Source organism: Saimiri boliviensis, chromosome 3, assembly GCF_048565385.1.
Source record: "Saimiri boliviensis isolate mSaiBol1 chromosome 3, mSaiBol1.pri, whole genome shotgun sequence".
NCBI classification, from domain to species: Eukaryota; Metazoa; Chordata; class Mammalia; order Primates; family Cebidae; genus Saimiri; species Saimiri boliviensis.
Window position 1 is genome coordinate 165,426,877 of NC_133451.1, and position 23,676 is coordinate 165,450,552.

Below are 23,676 nucleotides of genomic sequence, written 5' to 3' on the forward strand. Positions count from 1 at the left end.
TCATCTCATAATTGTTTTTAATCAATTTTTCTATATTTTCCCTATTTCAAGATCAGATCTTTCCACCTGCCCCTCCCCAATGAAAAAGAAAAGAGAAATCATAGACAAGAAAATACAAAGAAATGGCAGACAAGAAAACACGAGCTAATCAATTTTATTCATACTACCCACAAAAAGCAATTACATTTGTACATAAAATCATTAACACATACAACAATAGAAATCGTAAGAGTAATACACCTGATTAGAAATACAATATAGGAAATATTTTAAAATAGCATACTTTAGTGATGAAATTTATACTGTTTTTCTACTTATTTATAGCAGCATCTGTAAGATTCTATTTATTTGTTCATAGTTGACTAGCAGCAAAATATTTTAAATTACAGAAATTCAGTAGATGTTTCCCTTTAATGTTTCATTGATACAGAATATATCACATTAACCAAACAAAACCCTTCTATTTCCTGAAGAGAAAAGGTGGGAAAAGAATAGTTCTGTTACCAGCTCCCCAAAAAGAGAAGAAACAAGGGAGAAAGGATGGAAGCTAGAAATATTTTGCAAGCAATTACTAAAAAATATATTCTCAACCACCTTGACCAATTGTAGGTAGATTTTTGTGAAATCTACATATGTGTGTGTTAGTGAAAGTTATGTTAACTTTATTTTCTGACTTTATACTGCAGTTGAAAAATATGTGGAAATTTCCAGGAGGCCTGTCAGAACCTGGAGAAGATATTGGTGTGTATCTTCCACATTTTTAATGGGCTTGAAAATGTTGAGGAAATTAATGTGTTTACTTTCTTGCTCTATAGCTAAGAATGAAAATTGAAATTTTCTAATTTGTTCAGACTAAGTCAGAACATTTCAGAGATTACCTCAGAGCTGATGAAATTAGCAGCCTAATTTCTAACATTACAATTTACTCCATTAATAGAAATAATATCATCAGGAACATACTGCCTGTTCTTCTATTTATGACTGCTTCTGGATTAATTTGTCTGAAAAGGAGAAGCTTTGGCTATACATCAGTAAAGTTTAGCATTAAAAGTTATTTTGGATATAACTAATATTGTTGTTGGAATTAAACTATGAGAAAACACAAATTCCTGACCATTCTATCACAGAGGATGAACACTAGCTTTTAAATGAACTTTGAAATAAACATAATAAAAGTCAATTATAGAGAAGTGGTGATGTAATTCTTCTCTTTATGAAAACTGTATGTACTATTTATTTCTAATAGGAAGACAAAAACATAGTAAAATGTCACATAAGAAAGTCTCAAATGAGAAATAACTCCCTAATACTAACTTACTGAGCTCAATATTTAAGACAGGGAAATATAAAATAAGCTAAGAATTCTTTATGTCATTGATTTACAGAAAATAGAAAAATAGAAACTGAATTTTCCTACCTATTCCTTAAACCATTGGATCAAATTCAATGTGTATCATAACAAATCAATATATTTGTTTGATACCAATATTATTTCTCCATGACCTTTTCCTTAGTATGCACATCCACTATTCTATTTAGCTAACAATCATATTAAGGCAGTTTTCTAAGTTGTCTTTAAAATTTTTATTTAAAAATGTCTATGCACTCAAAACTTGATTTTTAAAACTTTTACACATATCAAAATACCCTATACACATTATATAGCCAACTCCTAACAATCCATCAGCAAACAGATATTGCATTAAGATATACCTCTAGCAAATCTTGGTTTCAGGTACTTATTGAAATTTTGCTTAGTTTATGCTAACTCTTCTGTTGATATAAAAGATGATTTTACAGTGGTGTGAGTGCTGAAAGAAAAGGCCATTTGTTTTACAGCCTAATTCTCTCACTATCCACCTGTGCCGTGTGAATCAGAGCATGTGAACAAATTAAGTGTGTGTTTTGCATCCTTTCCCAGTCCATATTGGGCAAAAAGCAGTCTTCAAGTTTGTAAGGCTTCCTCTCCTGCATCTTGCCTTTTCAAATGAATTGATTTTTTTCATGTGAACTTTTATGGGTCCTCTGAACTTCAGCTATATTTATTTGTAGATGTAAATGAAGAAACACTTATTTCCAAGCCAAATAAGTATAATTTTAGGTCTAAGTATACTCCAGAACCCTCCTTTAAGTCCTGATAATTAAAAATTAACACTTAATAAAAAAGTGTTTGTGGTTGTCACAACAACCCACCTGTTCAGAGACCAGAGATCATATATGCCTCAGTCATGTGAAACTAAGATGAATCAGAGACCAGAGATCATATATGCCTCAGTCATGTGAAACTAAGAAGAAAAAGCTGCAGTTAGTGTTAACCATACTTCCTAAGCTTAGTATACATTAAAGATTTGCCTTAAAATTAATAAAACTCTGAAAGCAGCTAGAAATGAAAACTGACAGTAGAGGTCTGAAAGACTCTATTAGGGCATTTCTAACTCGACATAAAAGATATTCTTAATGATGAAGCTGAATCATCTAAGAATTACTGAAGTTATTTAAACTCTATATTTAGAAAACATGCATGTACTTTAGGAATACTGCCATCACAAACAGTTAAACATTTATATTGGCTCAAATAGTAAACTCTAGTTAACTGGGAAACACATTTGTTTGAAATCCTTCATTCTTCATAATACTAGGTAAATGAAGAATTGTTAGCCATAGTGTTTTTAAAAAATCAAGAGGGTCATATAGAAAATAGAATGCAATCCTCAAGGCTTTTTATAAAATAATACCCTAAGAGTATAAAGGTATCTACAAGATTAAAATTGACAAACTGCCTTCCTAAAAAATCATATTACCAATGGCAGGAAGAGAATCTCCTGCATTAGCCAGAGAACTATAAAGCAGCTGAGCCTTAGCAGAGATCATCAGTGCACTGGAGTCAGAGGGAAACACCAGGAAAACCTACATTCTGCAAATTATTTCCCATTGTGTTTTACTTCAACCTAATTCTATTATTAAATATAACAAAATAGAAATAACAAATATAAACTCCTTTTCATTAATGTCCTATAACTAAACAAAATATGACATATTTAAACATATCTCTTCAGCAAAAATAAAACAAAACCTCTTAGTTTTTCCTATGTTCTTCAAACCTATAAAACAGTAAATGTTATTTCAGTTTAGCTAACAGTATATTTAAAATACAATAGAATAAAGTACACTGTCTTGATTAAAAATTTCAATTCATCTTGAAACCACTGGGGAAGAAGTTTTCAAAATCTTGAGGTGGAAGGAGTCTCTGGAGACAAAAGCACTTATTTGCCCATTCAATTTTCAGTCTAGTCAGTGATTCAAGTTAAACTGATCAAAACTAGTCAGGCAGCGCTGATTTTCAGTCTGCTGCTATAGTGACTGCTGAACAGGGCAAATTTGCTCACTAGCCCCATCCAGTACCTTTGATTAGTAATACTGATCAAAAGTTCTGCATGTAGCTCATAGATAATGAGTGTGGATTCTTTAGTGTGTTCTGATAGCCACTGTTACTTCTTTGTACTTCTTTGAGTCTTTACATCTCCTCCTGCTACATTTTAAAGCATTTTTATAGTGTGTAGTGTGGCCTAATAAAGTATTTTTATGGCAAAAAAAAAAAAAAAAAAAGATGAGCATGTAGCTCATAGATCATGAGCCACATGCTGAACTTTAGATCAATGGTACTAAGAGCTAAATAGGATCCCCATAATTTATTTTCAAACATAAAGAATAAAAATGGACATTTAAACAAGTTAGGGATATTATATCAAATTTAAGACTAGTGCTACTATCTTTAATAGTCAATTTAATAACAAATGTATAGCATGCCACAGTAAAAATTATTTTTCTTATTAAGGAAAATTTATCTTAATTTTTTTTTTTCCGACAAAGTCTCACTCTGTAGCCTAGGCTGGAGTGCAGTGGCATAATTAGGGCTCACTGCAGCCTCGACCTCTCAGGCTCAAGTGATCAATCCTCACACCTCAGCCTCTCAAGTATCGGAGACCACATGTGCATGCCACCATGCCTGGCTAATTTTTGTGGTTTTTTGTAGAGATGGGGTTTCGCCATGATGCCCAGGCTGGTCTCGATCTCCTGGATTCAAGTGATACTCCTGCTTTGGTCTCCCGAAGTGCAGGGAATGTAGGCATGAGCCACTGCACCTGACCTAGATTTTGCTTTTGTGCTTTCAGTTATTTCTAACCATGTTTTACCTATGGGCAAATCTCAATTGTGAGAGAAGTCAGCATGTAATTGAAAAATGGCAAATAAATGCCTTATATTTTAAAACAGTATACTCTTTCTATGCATCTTTCCGTAGCTATTTCTTAGAGGAAAAAAAACCCAAGAGCATATCCAGGGGACTGGTAAAACAGTCTACAGTCAGAGCGCACGGGAATTGAGACATTCCCATGTGTTTCTGTGACTTACTCTTCTTTGCATATTTTTCACCAGTAGGATTACTGCAAGGGCTAATATCATTTACTGTTTGACAAACAATAAAAATAGAGGCAAAAGAGTCTTTGAACAAAAATCTTTGTGACGATTGTGAAGCTTCCTAGAAAGTTGGTGGAGGAAGGCAGCTTTATAAAGGGCTTCTCCTAAATGCCTTGGGAAAAAAAATGACAGCATCACAAAATTAGAGAAAGTACAGTTAGGGGATCTCTCGGGATATGCAGAAAAGCAGCCACAAAAATATGTTAACGGCAATAAAAACCCCGCCACAGAAATTTGCATTTAATTGAAAAGTCAACCATATAAAAGATGAAAACCTTTGTTGAATTATAAAATTATATTCCAAGTTTTTTGAAAACTTCTGATGAAACACCTACAGCATTTTGGTGTTGAAGGAATGATTCTAAGTTCTTTGGAATGTTATCTCAAGAAACAAGGGAACTGCACCAGTGCAACATTTTAACTTTTCAATCTATATTTTTACCTTTTGGGAAACAGAGCAGCAAGAAGTTAAAAAGAGTTGACCCCAAAAAATGTACAGGTAGATAAGCCTTCAAGTAGCAGCCAAAGAAATACTCAGCATTTCAAAAGCTTCTTAAATGTACAGTGGTAAGAAAATATTTTGGTGTTCTTGATGTCCACAAGGCAAAGAATTTGTATGGAAAACTTTACTCTGTTAGGGTAATGTTTTGAGCCTTTAGATAATGCTACTTTAACTGAAATGAAAATCTTTGATGATACAGTTTCTAAAACTGTAATCCTTATTGATTTATACATCTCTTTTTTATGTAGGAGACACAGCAGTTAGAGAAGTTTTTGAAGAGACTGGTATAAAATCAGAATTCAGGTCCCTCCTGAGTATTCGGCAACAGCACACAAATCCTGGAGCTTTTGGGAAGTCAGATATGTATATCATCTGCCGCCTAAAGCCATACTCATTCACTATAAATTTTTGCCAGCATGAATGCTTAAGATGTGAGTGGATGGATCTCAATGACCTGGCCAAGACTGAAAATACAACTCCTATCACCAGCAGAGTTGCTAGGCTGCTGCTATATGGGTACAGAGAAGGGTTTGACAAAATTGACCTGACTGTGGAAGAACTTCCAGCAGTTTACACAGGCCTGTTTTATAAACTCTATCACAAGGAACTGCCAGAGAATTATAAAACTATGACAGGAATTGATTAAATTCACATTTGTATGTTTAGAAACATGTAGACTAACAAATGACAGAAATAGTGGACGTTTGGGATTAAATATCTGACTGTAATTTTCTAATAGACATGATTTTCATGAAGAAATTTTGTTTCTAAATGTACACATTTTTAAATCCTCTTTTCAAATAAAGCAAATGCATGAAAAAGATCATTGCTCTAGGTAAGCTTCACTGGGTAACAGCAGATGCTATATAAAAGGGGGAAGGCTATACATTTTTAAACAATTTTTGTTAGTTTTCTTCACTGGGACAATGGTTACATATTTTATTACTGGATAAAAAGTTGTTTGACCAATTATCTAAACTGAGCTGTACACATTTATTTTCTTTTTCTCTCATTAACAAATTTCTAAAATATACTTCTTTCATGTGAAATGAGATTAGACATGGCCATTAAAATCAGCTCTTAGCAGACATTGGAAGAAAAAGTATAGCTTTCTGCCCAGGTCCTGTTTTGGATCCAAGTTTATACTGCCCAGTTCGTTTCAGTGCCACATACCAACTGGTGTATTTCCTTGATCGGTAAGTATTGTAGTTATTAGATTCCAATCGTTCAAAAAAGAAACACTCGTCCGTAACACATTTCTGAAAAATAAAGGAAGAATTATTATTATTACACTTTTCATCTGAAATATTTATGATAGTACAATGGCCAGTCTGCTCAACCAGCAGCAGTGGTATTCGGTTCAGCAGAGCAATCAAACTAACAAGATTCAGTGGGCCAAAATATATATGACACAGAGTAGCTCTGAAGAAGGATGCAGACCAGGAACGCAGCATGTCAGCAGGACAGCATCAAGCATGTCTCTTCAGTAGGAGTGCAGAGATCATTCTCCAGCTCCGAAACAGGTCAAGTGTTAACACAAGGAAGGACATGCCTAGTAAGAAGCAACACACTATGGGAAGCCCAAAGCTATAGCTTCTAGCTGTATTTATGATCCATCCACACCCCTCCCAGTTCCAAGGCAGGTTCCCAATCAGGGGTCATTCTTACTTTTTTCAGGGGTACAGTAAAGCAGTAGTAGAAGGCTAACCCAGTGTAATCTTTCCATACAGAAGGAGGTTTATTAATACTTGACTCACAAACAGAATTAATCGCCCAATTTTTAACTAAAATTTTTAAGTGGCTAATGTTGTTTTAAGGCATAATAAAGAATAGTTTATGTACAGAAAATAGATAGTGGTATATAATACGAAAAATAATATTGGAACATTATATTACATATGATTAACAATCTCCAAATACTATTAGACAATGACAAATAAGTAATGATCATGTTGATTCCCGGCAGTCTCCTTCTTGAAGGATAGACTTTGCCTTTTAATTTCAATTCAACTATTTATTAGAAAAAAAGGATAGCTGGCTTTCAAATAGACCTGGAAATAATACTCCAAGTAATGGAATCTAACAGCTACCACATTATTTAAGATACATGTTCAAAAAGCAACTGTGGGCCAGGCGCGGTGGCTCAAGCCTGTAATCCCAGCACTTTGGGAGGCCGAGGTGGGTGGATCATGAGGTCAAGAGATCGAGACCATCCTGGTCAACATGGTGAAACCCCATCTCTACTAAAAAATACAAAAAATTTAGCTGGGCATGGTGGCGCGTGCCTGTAATCCCAGCTACTCAGGAGGCTGAGGCAGGAGAATTGCCTGAACCCGGGAGGCGGAGGTTGCGGTGAGCCGAGATCACGCCATTGCATTCCAGCCTGGGTAACAAGAGCGAAACTCCGTCTCAAAAAAAAAAAAAAAAAAAAAAGCAACTGTGAAGACAGGGTAGCACTGACGATATCTCCTAGGGGAAAAATCAATTTATTCACTTCAAAATAAAAAAAATCATTTTTATAATTATGGTTGTGTGTGTGTGTATGTGTGTGTGTATGTGTGTATATATATATATATATAAACAGATTTACATATGTTTTCTATATGTTTATAATTCTATATAGAGAGAGAATTATAAACTTATCTAAACACATAAATATAAGATGTATACAGAGGAATATAAATATATGGTTTTATATTAATACTACATTCTGGGCTGGGCATACTGACTCACACCTGTAATCCCAGCACTTTGAGAGGCTGAGGCAGGTAAATCACAAGGTCAGATGTTCAAGAACATCGTGCCCAACGTAGTGAAACCCTGTCACTACTAAAAATACAAAAAATTAGCCAGGTGTGGTGGCAGGTGCCTGTAATCCCTGTTACTTAGGAGGCTGAGGAAGGAGAATTGCTTGAACCTGGGAGGTGGAGGGTGTAGTAAGTCGATCACGCCACTGCACTCCAGCCCAGGTGACAGTGCGAGACTCCCTCTAAAAAAAAAATACCACTTCCAGTTTATTTCTATATGCTCATATCTAGAAGATTTCAGGTTTGGAAAAACCCACATTAAAAAGACTTGAACCCTTTCCCAGATTCTATGATTCTAAGATAAGGCAAACAATGGCACAAGTTGTGACAAAAGCAAACTGACAAAACAAGGAAAAGAGCTGGCATAACAAAAATGAAAAGTAAAGCCTGGGAAAGAACCAAAAGTGACAAATTTGTCTCAGCCATCTAAAGTAAGGGTACGATACTAGATCCTGTAATCTTGTAAGAATTTTACTGGATATTTACTTGGTTTTAATATCTTGACCACTGTTAATTGGATTTTTTAAAGACTGAAATACAAACTTAACTAATTTGCCCATTATGTAATGTTACTAAAACTCAATTCTTTATAATGCCAATAAATCACAGCCTTACAGAGAGGCACACATTGACAGGACCCAGCTATATGATACACATGAGTGTCTTGTGCTGTTCATAAAGATTCAAATGTAAGAGTGAAACACCTAAACCTGCAATAATATAGACCAACATGTTCCAAATCCAATACTTTTACTCTACCTCTAGTGAAATTTAGTGCCCCTCTCATGTGAACTGAAGTTAACCTGTATTACTTTATTCTGTCATCTTCATTGCCATTGATAAAAAAAAAAAAAAAACCCAACTTCCCTTTTCTCTATTCCAGGTTTAAGATCAGGAATAGAAGTGGAAGGGAAATAAAGAGTGAAAGGAAAATTCATAATAATCATAAAGACACCATGAAAGGTCACCATGGAGCTTCACAGGCCGATTCCCCAGAGGTAAATTTAAACAACAGCATTTGGTCAGTTCATTTGTTGGTGTTCTATCAGCTTCCCGGATGCCCCACCTTGCTAGCTGGCACTCCCTACAATGCTTGGCCTACTGGAATACTAACCATGCCAATAATGTTTGCCTTTTCAGCCAGTTCCTAATATTTCAGAGAAAAGAAACAGTACCAGGAACTAAGTGGATACATGATAGAACCCACAACTTACTTATGTATTACCGAAGTTACTTCTACCTTTAGGGAAAAAAAAAAAACCAGTGGAAGGAAGGAAAACTGACATCTATGCTGAATGTTCAGCAATGTAAATTTAGTAAACAACAGTTTTGCTCTTGAAAACAAACTGCATTTTTAAAAAAATGAGTAGTAGGGCCAAAATTTAGTTCTCAAGGAAAGTAGCCGTTTAACAGCGCAGTATAAATACAATTTTCAATTCTCTCCATTCCAAGTTTCCAAATCATCTTCAGTAACTGTGATCTCAGTGTTCCTACTAAAAACTGGTGCAATATAATTTTATTAATCTTTATAAACATATTTAAAGAACTCTTTTCCTATTCTCCATGTTTGCTCACCATTTGAAACTTCAGAAAAAAAGCAGTGTTCAGAGGAATGCCACCACAAAGAAAGTGGCTTCTAAGGGCTTATAACAACTTGTACCTTGTCTCCAAGGCCTTATTTTATATAGGCCTAAGAGCTGAAAAATCCCTTAATGCATGATTATGGACTGCTTTTATGCATATAATTTTCTTGAAAAATCACAACAATATTTTAAGATGAGTATAATTATTATATGCATTAACAAATTAGGAATTTAAAACGCAGTGCTTTTGGTGACATTTCAGATTTTGGATACCTTCTGCCCTTGTATTTACTTGATACCTTTATATCAAATTAAGTTTTCTTTTATTTGTTGCTTTTTTTTAATTGAAGAATAATTTAGAGGTATAGGCAGCACAAAGATCAAATAATACATTTATTCATTCAATCTATATATTTTTTTCTTCTAGGCATCTAGGACACATCAATGAATAAAACTGCACAAGATCCCTGACTTTATGCCACCCAAATTCTAGCTGGGGGAGACACACAATAAGCAATAAGCATAAGTGAATAGATCATATTCTATTTTACAATATAAGAAAACTGAGGAAAAAGTAAAGCTGAACAGGTTAAGAGGGACTGGGAGTGGTGGGGGTAGAGGCTAGGTGCAATAATAAATAGCACGGTCACAGTAGGCTCCATTGAGAAAGTGACATTTGAACAAATACTTGAAGGAGATGAAGGCATTAACCATCGAGATATCAGAGAAAAACATTCCCATCAGAGGAAAAGCCAGTGCAAAAGCCCTACAACAGGATCGTACCCAGAGTGTTTGAGGGGTAACAAGTAGGCCAATGTGGGAAGAATAGCAGGAAATGAGATCAGAGAGGTAATGGGATGGGAGAGGGGGGAAGATCTCATAGTTTTGGAGGCTACTGTAAATATTTGGCTCATATTCTAAGAAAATGGAGAGCCACTGTAGGTTTTTAAGCAGAAAAATAACATGATCTGACATCTTTCTCTCTGATTATTCTGGCTGACAACACTACAGAGGGCCAAAAGCAGACTTAAAGAGACCAGTTAAAGGGTTAGTCAGTAATACAGGCAGAGAGAATGAAGAAGGTTCGGATTCATGGAGGCAGCAGTAGAAATGGTAAGGAGGTGCCTACTTTTGGACCTATTTTGAAGGTAGACTTAATAGGGTTTTCTGATGGATTGGTTGCATGGTATGAGAAAAACAGAGGAGTTAAGAATGGCACTGAAGTTTATGTTCTAGAATGATGAACTTGCCATCAACCATGGTGGGAAGGATATGAGTAGGAACAGATTTTATAAGAAAAGAATAATTCAGTTTTGTACATGTTGAGTTTGAGAGGAGTATCAGACATCCAAATGGAAATAATGAGTATTTACTGAGCACCTACTATGCAACGGACACATTGTTTAACTTTTCTTCCTTCTTTTTGCTTATGCTAATAACCACAGAACTAGAAATTGAAAAGTATTATTTTATATAATTAATAAATTAATATTATTATAATTATATAATAGGAAGGTGTGTTATATACAATAATGCCAATAAACCAGCATTCTCAAGTCTAAAAGGCATGAAATCTAAAAAAGAAATGTAGATGTATACATATGATAGTGATATAAATTTGTCATGTGTTAGTGATGGGCAATGCCTCAAGGTTCCCCCGGAGGCTGTCCACATAAACCAGCTTAGTTTAAGGTTCTGTAAGAGGGGCCCAATCACCATTTATTGATATTGATAATGATGCTAATGATTTTAAAGACAGTGCTAGCAGTTTGACCCCTTGTAGGGAGTATTTGAATAGGGCAGACTCTAATGTAGCATGAAAAAGCATAATCAACACTTTTAAAAGTTTGGTTTTCGTCTGGATAGTTAATTTACTTCGGAATTTCAAAAAGAAAATAAAGTTAGGTGAGATATTTCCGCATAATGAGAAACTAATCCTAGTAGATGGCAGGAGCCATGAGTCTCACTGTTGGGGGAGCAGGTTATGCACAAGCAAGGTACTGCTAAAATATTCATGTGTTATTGATGGATTAAAGTTGGAGATGTCAGTATGAATGAACTCATATTTAGTTTAATATTAATACAGTTGGCCAAACATAGACATATTTATAAATACATACATATATATATATATATATATATATATATATATATATATATATATATATATACATATACACCCAGGCTAGTATGTCAGCTGAGAGGGCTTAGAACAAAGATACCTCAATAGCAACAAGCACACGCAGCATTCCCGTTTGTGGTTTCTAATATCATTCTCTAATAAAAGGAACCAATGCATTTTGGAGAAATGGCTTATTCTAGGCTGGAGTCAGGAATATGCAAGATGATCCTGGAGCATCTTGTAGTAAAACAGTAATGAAGTACTCAAAATAAATTCATCGATAGGAGTATGTCAAAGAGCAGAGCACAGGAGCCAACTGAAAGAGCTCCCAATAGCCAAAGCTGGAATTATTTGAGCAACAAAATTAATAATGTACTATTGGATTGTAACCCAAACTATAAAATAAATATCTGTGTATATATATTGATATAAATGATTGAATAAATAAAGGAAAATGAACAAATTTCCCATGCAAAAGAATGACAATTTATGTAGATAGTACCCCCTCAAGCAGGTGGGGCATAACCATCAGCTCTATCTCTTAAGCATAGTGACTTCCTTCCGAAGAGTGGAGTAAGGAAAGGAAGTGAAAGGGTAACTTTAGAGTGGAGACAAATACTCTCTCAGCCAGGTGAGCAAGGTTTATATCATGAGTGATCAATCATGAGGATAACATGTACCATTATATGCCATGAAAATGGTACTTTACTTCTATTGCCTTCCTCTAAAACACTTATAACCCTTATCTAACCATGAAAAAAACATCAGGCCAGGTGCAGTGTCTCACACTTGTCATCCCAGCACTTTGGGAGGCCAAGGCAGGAGGATTCTTAAGCCCAGGAGTTTGAGACCAATTTGGGCAACAGAGCAAGACCTCATCTGTACTTAAAAAAACAAAAAAATAGTACGGTATGGTGGCATGCACCTGTAGTCCCAGCTACTTGGGAAGCTGAGGTGGGAGGATCACTTGAGCCCAGGAATTCAAGGTTGTGGTGAGCTATGATCACACCACTGTCCTCCACAGCCTAGGAGAGAGCAAGACCCTGTTATCCAAACAAAACAAAATAAAACCAAAAACAAAACCCAAATTTAGGGACATTCTAAAAAAATACCTCAACAGTACTCCTCAAACTATCAAAGTAATTACAAATAAGGAAAATCTAAGAAACTGTCACAGTCTAGAGGAAACTAAAGGAGACATGATGACTAAATATATCCTGGAACAGAAGAAGAATATTAGGTAAAAACTAAGAAAACATGAATAAACTGTGGACTTTAGCTAAAAAGAACACATCAGTATTGGTTTCACTAGTTGTGATAGGTGTACCATACTAATGTAGGATGTTAATAAGTGAAACTCAGTGTGGAGTATAGAGACACTCTCTGTGTTATCTTTATAACTTTTCTGTAGTCAAAAACTATCCTAAAACTAATTTTTTTTTGTTTAAACTGACTCTAGGGCTACAAGTACTATCACAAAAAAAGAATTTCTTGGCTGGGCACAGTAGTTTATGCCTGTAATCCCAGCACTTTGGGAGGCCGAGGCAGGTGGATCACCTGAGGTCAGGAGTTTGAAGCCAGCATGGCCAACATGGTGAAACCCCATCTCTACTAAAAATACAAAAAATTAGCCAGGCATGGTGGCACATGCCTGTAATCTCAGTTACTCAGGAAGTTGAGGAAGGAGAATTGCCTGAACCTGGGAGGTGGAGGTTGCAGTGAGCTGAGATCGCGGCACTGCACACCGGCCTGGGCAAGAGTGAAACTCTTTGTCTCAAAAAATTTTTTAAAAATTAAAAAAAAAGGCTGGGCACGGTGGCTCAAGCCTGTAATCCCAGCACTTTGGGAGGCCAAGGCGGGTGGATCACGAGGTCAAGAGATCGAGACCATCCTGGTCAACATGGTGAAACCCCGTCTCTACTAAAAATACAAAAAAATCAGCTGGGCATGGTGGTGCGTGCCTGTAATCCCAGCTACTCAGGCTGAGGTAGGAGAATTGCCTGAACCCAGGAGGCGGAGGTTGCGGTTAGCCGAGATCGCGCCATTGCACTCCAGCCTGGGTAACAAGAGCGAAACTCCGTCTCAAAAAAAAAAATAAAAATAAAAAAAATAAAAATAAAAATTCTCAAATCGCCAGACACAGCAACTCTAACTATAATGTGAAAAAAAGTACCTCATGTATTCTTGTGCTCTACTGTGCCCAAATACAGATGATTCATATACATATATCACTTTATTTCACCAGACTGTCAATGGCATGTAGGTGAAGATTTTCATCTATTGTGTCTCCTGCTGTATCAGTGCTTGGCACATAGTAAGTGATCAATAAATATTTGCTAAATTAATGAACAAATGGAACTATTTCAGATAGCTTACAATAAAAATACAATTCAATGACATTACAAAATCTAAATAAGAACTAGAGAATTAGGACCAGGGAAAATCCAGACTAGGAACTGGAATACAGAATATGGTTTAACCTTTATGAACTATTTACTCCCTAAGGAAAGTAGACCGGATGACCCTTTCCAAGAGTTGACTATTCTAACTTGACATCTGTGAGGCTCTTTACAGGGCCAAGAAACCTGGGTTCCAATATTGCCTTGATCCCTAACTAACTTGTGTTTTCAATCAAGTCATTTAACTTCTCTGGGCATCACTTTCCTCATCTGTAAAATAAGAACATTGGATTAGATGGTCTTTAGAATCCCTCTCTAATAGTCTTAGTACACAATAAGGAAAGAAAGAAGCACGTGAACAAGTTTTCCCCCCATCCCCCAGCACTTCCTCTCACCCCCACTCTCCTTTCCTTATACATTGGCGTCACAGTTCTAGTCCACTCCTAATTTTAGAGTTGAACCTTATGACCATTTCCCCATGCTCTGTTTACTGGGTTGTTTATTCTTTTACAGTACATTGATCTTTCACTTTTGGCTTTTGAGGGAGCTTGCTCAATAGGAATCCAAAAGTGCTTTTGCTTATACCACTTCTGAGAATTAAAAACAGACATGATGTAAGTATCAATGTTGACTATTTCAGAAAAAAAAAAAAAAAAACCATCCAAATAGTGAAAAGTTAAAATTACATTTGATCTTTTTATTTTGTTTTTTCGAGATGGAATCTCGCTCTGTCACCCAGGCTAGAGTGCAGTGGCATGAACCTGACTCACTGCAACCTCCACCTCCCGGGTTCAAGTAATTCTCCTGCCTCAGCCTCCTAAGTTGCTGTGTTTACAGGTGCACACGATCATGCCAGGCTAATTTTTGTAATTTTAGTATAGACGGAGTTTTGCCATCTTGGCCAGGCTGGTCTCAAACTCCGGACCTCAGGTGATCCACCCACCTCAGGATCCCAAAGCGCTGGGATCACAGGCATGAGCCATTGCGCCAGATCTAAATTTGATCTTAAACCTGTAATGTCTATAGGTTGCATAAAAGTTTTAAGATTGAGTTCTAAAAGAAGCAGTAATTCTCTTTATTAACCTTTATATTTTGTCTAGTATTTTATCTCTTAAAAAATGATATACATTCCTCTTCAATTACTGTATTTTTCTCACAAATTTGATCAGTATAGCTTGTCAAACTGGAATCTTGGGCTCTCAAAAATCTATTTTCCCTACTTTACCTTATTATAGATTTCATTTCATTGTTAAGGCCCCTCAATTAAGAAAGTTATTCTATAGACAAAACATATTTTACTTTTACAGAAATTGCATGTATAGCCTCAGAAATACACATTTTTTCTTATTTTACTACTGTGGATCAATACAAGTTACATTCTAATACTTACTGAGATACTAATATTTTGTTCTTGGTATATCATGATCTATATAGCATTATATAGAAAACAATGTGCAACTTTCTAGCAGATAAAGATCAGTCAAGTTGTTTCATACTAATGCTAACGAGGTTGTGTGGTGATCTAAATTTAAAACTACAATTAACTTCACTTTATACAATTTTCTTAAAAATCCATAATTTTGTGAACACTTAAATCATCAATCCTAATATTTGTTCTAGGCTTCTGTTGCTCATAGCAACAAAATTTATCCTGCTATGGAATGGAGTAAGAAGTCTGTTGTGCATTAAAGAACTATTTAACTTCAGCTTCCAAATACAGGGTTTGGCAGTTAAATATAGTTATTTTTTAATTTTCATATTTCCTAGCTTCAAAAGGAAAGGAAGGACCTTTGAGAAATGTTTGCAAACAGCACAAAATTAGTAACCTGAAAACACGCAGACCATTAATAGGTGAAGATGTTGGGGGAAAACGGTACACAAATTAGTCTTTTTTCATACTCTAATTGGTAATCAACTTAACATAACTGTTAAAAATCAAAATGTTTTATGTATCCAGAGTACCCTTCTTTCTGGGAGGAAACTAGAATGTTTTAGATATCACTGCAGGGATCACACATGGAGTAAAATGGAGAAGAACCCAGGGATGTGTCATAACACAGTAGTCTGAAATAGGGCCAGGTAGAAGAGTGGGAAGGACTATGCCTCTGGCAAGGCAAGTTCATAAATCCCAGTTTCTCCAAGTTATGAGGCATGTCTGCAACCCCAGATGATGGCTACTGGTCAGAACACTGAAATCGTACCAAAAGTTGTTATTGTTGACAGTTTAATGTCTATGGATCTGACTCAGAGAGAAATGTGCCACTTACTGAATCATCAACATTTTTCTCTTTGGTTTTGAGGTGGGGTGGGCTTACCTTTTCATCTGAAGATTGACACAGCCCACCAAGACCAATTTGAAAGAAACAGGATTGCTGCTGAAAAGGCATGACAGCAAGCCACTCGAATTGGATGAGAAGACTAGAGATTAACTCATCAACTTGGCAGGAATAGGTCGTATGACAAGAGCCGAAACATATAACTGGATCTTGGCCATGCCATTCTCAAAGGACACTAAGAAATCCTGAATTTTTAATTTATGCTTAACATCTATGGCTTTGTTTCTACAGAGTGTTTGTGATACATTTCTAAGCATTGCTAAATTAACTCTTACTGCCCCAACTTGGTAGAAATCTGTTGCATCAGAAAGAGTTAATACATCCAAAGATAGAAACACATTTAAGACTAACTTTCACAAGTTCCTGCTTAGCTAATAATAAAACTAGAAAACTTTATTTTGAATATTTTACATTTCTGATGGTACAGAATCAACAGTTTAGGAAGCCTAATACCTATTTGCCAAGAGAAGTAGTCAGAATTCTCTTTTCAGGTTTACTTTCTTTTAACTTGTCTCATCTTTTTATGTACTCTAGTAGTTTCAGAGATCACTTGAAGATAGAGCAGTTTCTGTTTTCATCACTTTTAACAACAATGGGTTTTTTTTTTTTTTTTTTTTTTTTGAGATGAGGTCTCTCTGTAGCTCAGACTAGAGTGCAGTGGCACAATCTCAGCTCACTGTAACCTTCGCCTCCCAGGTCCCAGTTCAAGCAATTCTCCTGCCTCAGTTTCCTGAGTAGCTGGGATTACAGGAGCATGCCACCATGCCCAGATAATTTTTGTATTTTTAGTAGAAACAGGGTTTTACCATGTTGGCCAGGCTGGTCTTGAACTCCTGACCTCATGTTCTACCCACCTCAGCCTCCCAAAGTGGTGGGATTACAGGTATCAACCATAGCACCTGGCCAACAATGGGTCTTTTATCATTGTCAATGAACCAATATTCAGCCAATGCTCCTGAGATGAAAAACTCACCAGCAATTATCTTACAGAGTCACCACGATTACTAGGTGATATGATTTGGCTATGCCTTCACCCAGATCTCATCTTGAATTCCCATGTCTTGTGGTAGGGACCCAGTGGGAGGTAACTCAATCACGGGGACAAGTCTGTCTTCTGCTGTTCTCATGATAATGAATAAGTCTCATGAGATCTGATGGTTTTATAAAAAGAGGAGTCCCTCTGCACGAGCTCTCTCTCTTTGCCTGCTGCCACCCATTTAAAATATGACTTGCTCTTCTTTGCCTTCCACCATTATCGTGAGGCTTCCCCAGCCATGTGGAACTCTAAGTCCAATTAAATTTCTTTCTTTTGTAAATTGCCCAGTCTCAAGTGTGTCTTTTATCAGCAGCATCAAAATACAATAAATTGGTACTAAGAGTGGGGTGTTGCTGAAAAGATACCAGAAAATGTGGAAGTGACTTTAGAGCTGAGTAACAGGCAAAAGTTGGAACAGTTTGGAGATCTCAGAAGAAGACAGTAAAATGTAGGAACAACTCCCCAGAGATTTGTTGAATGGCTTTGATCAAAATGTTGATAATGATATAAACAATGAAATTCTGGCTGAGGTGGTCTCAGATGGAGATGAGGAACTTGTTGGAAACTGAGCAAAGGTGACTCTTATTATGCTTTGGCAAAAAGACTGGCAGCATTTGGCCCTGCTCTAGAGATTTGTGAAACTTTGAACTTGAGAGAGATGATTTAGGGTGTATGGTCAAAGAAATTTTTAAGCAGCAAGGCATTCAAGAGGTGACTTGGGTGCATTCAGTTTTATAAGGGAAGGAGAGAATAAAAGTTCAGAAAATGTGCAGGCTGACCTTGCAATAGAAAATAAAATCCCATTTTCTGAGGAGAAATTCAAGTGGGCTGCAGAAGTTTCTGCAAGTAATGAGAAGCCTGATGTTAATCACCAAGACAATGAGGAAAATTTCTCCAGGGAATGTCAGAGACCTTTGCAGCAGTCCCTCCCACCACAGGCCCAGAGGTTTACAAGGAAAAAGTGGTTTTGTGGGCTGGTTTCCAGGGTCCCTCTGCTATGTACAGTCTAGGGACTTGGTGCCCTGCTTCCCAGCCACTCCAGTTCTAACTAAAAGGGGCCAAGATACAACTCAGGCTGTTGATTCAGAGGGTGCAAGCCTCAAGCCTTGGCAGCCTCCACGTGGTGTTGAGTTTGCAGTGCACAGATGTCAAGAATTGGGGTTTGGGAACCTCCATCTAGATTGCAGAAGATGTATGGAAATGCCTGGATGTCCAGGCAGAAGTTTGCTCCAGGTGCAGGGCCCCCATGAAGAACCTCTGCTAGAGCAGCGCAGAAGGGAAATGTGGTGGTCAGAGTCCCTACTGCAGCACCATCTACTGGAGCTGTGAGAAGAAGGCCACTGTCCTCCTGACCCCAGAACGGTGTATCTACTGAGAGCTTGCACCATCCACCTGCAAAAGCCACAGACAATGTCAGCCTGTGAAGGCAGCTGGGAGGAAGACTGTACCCTGCAAAGCTACAGGGGTAGAGCTGCCTGAGACCACGGGAACCCACTTCTTGCATCAGCATGACCCAGACGAGAGAAATGGAGTCAAAGAAAATCATTTTGGAGCTTTATTATTTGACTGCCTCACTGGATTTCAGACTTGCATGGGGCCGATAGCCCCTTCGTTTTGGCCCATTTGGAATGGCTGTATTTACCCAATGCCTGTACCCACATTGTATCTAGGAAGTAATTAACTTGCTTTTGATTTTACAAGCTCATAGGCAGAAGGGACTTGCCTTGTCTCAGATGAGATGTTGGACTGTGGACTTTTGAGTTAATGCTGAAATGAGTTATGACTTTCGGGTACTGTCAGGAAGGCATGATTGGTTTTGAAAAGTGAGGACGTTAGATTTTGGAGGGTCCAGGGGTAAAATAATATGGTTTGGCTGTGTCCCCACCTAAATCTTATCTTGAATTCCCATGTGTTGTAGGAGAGACCCAGTGGGAGGTAACTGAATCTTGGGGACAAGTCTTTCCCATGCTGTTCTTGTGATAGTAAGTCTCATGAGATCTGATGGTTTTATAAGGAGGAGCTCCCCTGCACAAGCTCTCTCTCTTTGCCTATTGCCATCCATTTAAGATGCGACTTGCTCTTCCTTGCCTTCCACCATGATTGTGAGGCTTCCCCAGCCATGTGGAACTATAAGTCCAATTAAAACTCTTTCTTTTGTAAATTGGCTGGTCTCGGGTATGTCTTTATCAGTAGCGTGAAAACAGACTAATACACTGGGTTACTGCTTCTCCTAATCTCAACAAGTATAAGAACACAGAGTAACAACTAATCTCAAGGCATTCACTGACCCAGATTGTGACAGACACATAAAAAGCTGGAGCTTTCCAGGTGCAGTGGCTCACGCCTATAATCCCAGCACTTTGGGAGGCCGAGGCGGGTGGATCACGAGGTCAAGAGATTGAGACCATCCTGGTCAACACGGTGAAACCCCATCTCTACTAAAAATACAAAAAATTAGCTGGGCATGGTGGTGCACGCCTGTAGTCCCAGCTACTCGGGAGGCTGAGGCAGGAGAATTGCTTGAACCCAGGAGACGGAGGTTGCGGTGAGCCAAGATCGTGCCATTGCAATCCAGCCTGGGTAACGAGTGAAACTCCATCTCAAAAAAAAAAAAAAAAAAAAAAAAAAAAAAAAAAAGCTGGAGCTTTAAAACCATTTGATTAGTGCTATCCATAATTAGTTATGACAGAAGCAAATGTATGCATCTCCTTTTTTTCTTCTACCACCCTCACTGTCTGACAGTCGCCAAACCAACTTACTGCAGAAGTCACAGTGATCTGTCACATCCTGAAGTGAAAGGGGTAGGAGGGTTAGAAACTCATCTTCCTCTCCCTAATATAATGTCTAAATCATCCAAAATTACTTATTGGCTAACTGTCATGGGGGATATTTAAAATGCTACTTTGGTAGATTCCCAAAGCATTACATCACCTCTTGAGTTGACAATAGATTGGCAGAATAAAAGGTAAGTACAGAGTAGAAGTGGAAGTCCCAAGTAGTTAATGTTTTAAGCTGTATTCTTTACCTAGGAAACCTTATACATTCCCCTGATTTAACTACCACCCATATGCTGATCATACCCAAATCTATCAATCAATGTAGACCTTTCCCCTAAACTCCAGATTTATCATTCCAACTACCCAGTGAACATCTTTACCTGAATTTCCCTTAGACGACTCAAAACTAAATAGGCCTAAATTTGAACTTACTACCTTTTCCCAAACCCTGCTGTTTCTTCCTTCCCCATTAGCATCTACCTTCTCATCCAAACCAGAAACCTAAAAGCCATCTTTGACTTTTCCTTCATCTTTACTCCTAAATCTAATCAATCACAAGTGCTAACACTTTCCTCAGTTCTCTATAACCCACTGTTATTGCCAGGATCCAAACATCACTTGCTTGGACTATGACAGTGGCCTTCTAACTGATCTCTCTCCACCAGTCTTGGCCCCTTTAAATCTATTCTCTACACTTCTGCCAGGATGATCTTTCTCAAATTTAAATCTAATTGGGTCTCTTAAAACTCTTCATGGCTCTCCACTGCTTATAGTCAGCATGGTATATAAAGCCCTTCAGGAGAGTCAGCAGGCAGTCTATTTACCTCCCTGGTTTTCTCTCTCTTCCCTTCCACCTTGTTACTCCATTGCATTGTACATTCCAGCATTCATTAATTACTTGTAATTATAGAGATGCATCAAGTAGATTTTTGCATCCACACCTTTGCATGTCCTATGTCCTTCATTATCTATACCTTCATCTCTACTTGTTCTGCCCCATGACTACCTGCTGAACTCCTTCCTCTATATCATCTAAAATCCTACTTGTAGGTCATCTCCCCCAATTCTAGACAAATTTAATCACCTCCTTTTCTGTATTGCTTCCTCTATCATAATACTTATCTTTTCCTATATTATTATGCATGTATGTCAAATATAGAAGTAGCCTATCAAAACCCTTATAACTTATTATAAATACTTCTTTACATTTCTGTCTCCCCCGGAGTCACTCATTAAGGGCAGAGACCATCTGATATTAAATTTTATAAGCCTGATGCCTACCATAGCATCTGGCACACTTACACTCAGTAAGTACTGGCTATCCTTAAAGATGATTCTACAATTTATTCAACTACCTCTACCAAAAATTGACAGCCACTACACTCAAACTTGTGATTATCCTGCAAAAATCACATAAACTGATAATATCAACATAAGTATATCTTTGACATACAGTCAGTCTGAAATTGGGATGGTTGAAATATCCTTTTTCTTTGTAAGTCTTGTTTTGGTGCGTTTAGAAATCCAAAGGTCTTCATTCAGAAGAAATTTCAAAAACTATTTGTATAGCTCAAAATACCCCAATTTCTTAGTAGTATTAGATCCTTTCTATGGGGAGGTTATATAGAAAGGCTATAACTGGCCAGTGGCATTGCTGTAAGAGCTGTGACACACACACATACATACATACACACACACACACACACACACACAATTTACATACATGTCCTATTTACTCCCTCAAGGAGATATGAATAAGATCTGTGTCTTTTGTATTTCTTTATTTTCCTGCACCATTCTTCATACATACACTGTATGCTCAACAGATATATAATCCCATCTTTAATAATAACGGTGAAGTTGACAGTGAGCCTGTAATAGTAGACAGAATACTACACAGGACTACTACCTCTGACAAGCTGTGATGAAATGTAAAAAAGAAAAGTCCCTCTCCACAGCCAGGCATCGTGGCTCACACCTGTAATCCCAGCCCTTTGGGTGGCTGAGGTAGGTGGATCACCTGAGGTCAGGAGTTCAAGACCAGCCTGGCCAACATAGCGAAACCCTGTCTCTACTAAAAAATAAAAAAATAAAAAAATAAAAAAATCCAGGTGTGGTGGGGCACTCCTATAATCCCAGCTACTTGGGAGGCTGAGGCAGAATTGCTTGAACCCAGGAGGTAGAGGATGCAGTGACCCAAGATAGCGCCACTGCACTCCAGCCTGCAGGATGGAGCGAGACTCCATCTCATTAAAAAAAAATTTTAAAAAAATCCTTCTCTTGACACATCTATATATAAGAAGTAACATGAGGAGAAAACAACAATTTTCAGGATCTATTACGTGTAAGATGCTGATCTGGATGCTTGTTGTATTGTATCTAAATTATCATAAAATCCCAGTGAGATAGGATCATTATTATTTCCATTTTACAGGTAAGGGAACTAACTCAGAATAATTTGCCTAAGAACACACATCTCATAAGTGGCAGAGTCAGCATCTGTACCAGGCGAAAAGTCTACATTCTCAACTAGTGTTCTACACTGCACAAGTGTTTTGTATGTCACATTCTAAAGAAGAAATTTAAAAACTGATAACCAAAATTTTATACATCTATTCCCACTGATCTTCAATTACATAACAGAAGGAAAACTTTTTTAAATTATAGTTTAATCGTTTTGCAGAGTAAAAGCAGTGATCTCGAGTTCGTGACTGCCCCCAGCCCAATCCAGTCTCTATTTTATATGAGCTGTGTTTTCTTACTATACTTACTCCTTAGAACATCAGTTCTTGCATCTGTGAAATAAAGAAAATACTCAGCATTTTATAGTGTGACTATGAAGATGATACATGTAAAACTGATAAACACCAATGCTTATAAATTAACAGCGTTAAAAGCTAACAAAAAACCAAGTATGCTTACAGAAGCCAGTAATCTTCCATCTTCCTTCATAGCAAGGTAACGGTTAGCACACACTCCTTTGATAGATACAACTCCTCTCTCTTCTGCTTGAAGTTGTAGTTTGACTGTAACAGGAAAAAATTATCTTTGTAGCACCACAAAGGAAAAAGTCTTCTCTGTAACATTTATGCAATATAAAGACAAAACACGCCTGAGCAACAATGAATCCACTTTGGAGGACTGGTGAGGTTGGGAGTATGGGCAACAGGGAGCAGATGTCAACTCAATTGTATGAAGGAGGATGAGATGCAGAACTACTAGGGCACCAGTGCCTTGTCAGACCCTTGTCACTCCTATGTCACAGGGTGAACAGAGAAGGCGGACAGATGGGAGAATTTTGTTTCCTTGTTTGGGCAATTAGCTTTCAATTGGCCCTTTTAACTGTTTACCTTTTTTTAAGTGAACATACTTTTAAGGGTACATAAAAGTGTAGACCATGTGAGAATTCCCATGCTACTGCCTATGTTTAAACTCTTTTTAAAAGTTATTTGCCGATTCTTCACAAATAAAACACAATCTAATTGTTCACTGTTATAAATTGAGCTGTATTTCCTTGACTTCTATACATCTTATTTCTAGTTCCCTCTTCAATGAAATACAGATGCATTTAGCTTTCTATATGGGATTCTGATGTCTATTTTTTTGTGTGCAAATATTTATCTAGTGGAAACACAAAA

The 23,676-nt window shown here is 37.2% G+C and overlaps 2 protein-coding genes across 5 annotated transcripts in view; one reads left to right on the plus strand and one right to left on the minus strand.

The window, feature by feature from the left end:
- NUDT6 (nudix hydrolase 6) overlaps nucleotides 1–13,612 on the plus strand; it is a 35,180-nt gene extending 21,568 nt beyond the window's left edge. For 2 of the 4 annotated variants that reach the window (XR_012517019.1, XR_012517021.1), the window contains exons 4-6: nucleotides 687–741; nucleotides 5,227–8,783; nucleotides 9,796–13,612. Coding sequence is in view for 1 of the 4 variants with exons in the window: in XM_003936240.4 (XP_003936289.2) it covers nucleotides 687–741; nucleotides 5,227–5,624 (453 nt within the window). In the remaining 3 variants the exon portion in view is untranslated. Of the gene's footprint in view, nucleotides 1–686; nucleotides 742–5,226 lie in introns of all 4 variants that reach the window. The other 2 variants (XR_012517020.1, XM_003936240.4) reach the window with 2 other exon arrangements.
- Nucleotides 139–23,676, minus strand: part of FGF2 (fibroblast growth factor 2) — a 70,139-nt gene continuing 46,601 nt past the window's right edge. The window contains exons 2-3 of the mRNA XM_003936241.4: nucleotides 22,961–23,064; nucleotides 139–6,237 (exon numbers count right to left, since the gene is read on the minus strand). Coding sequence (XP_003936290.1) covers nucleotides 6,052–6,237; nucleotides 22,961–23,064 — 290 coding nt within the window. The 3' untranslated portion in view covers nucleotides 139–6,051. The remainder of the gene's footprint in view (nucleotides 6,238–22,960; nucleotides 23,065–23,676) is intronic.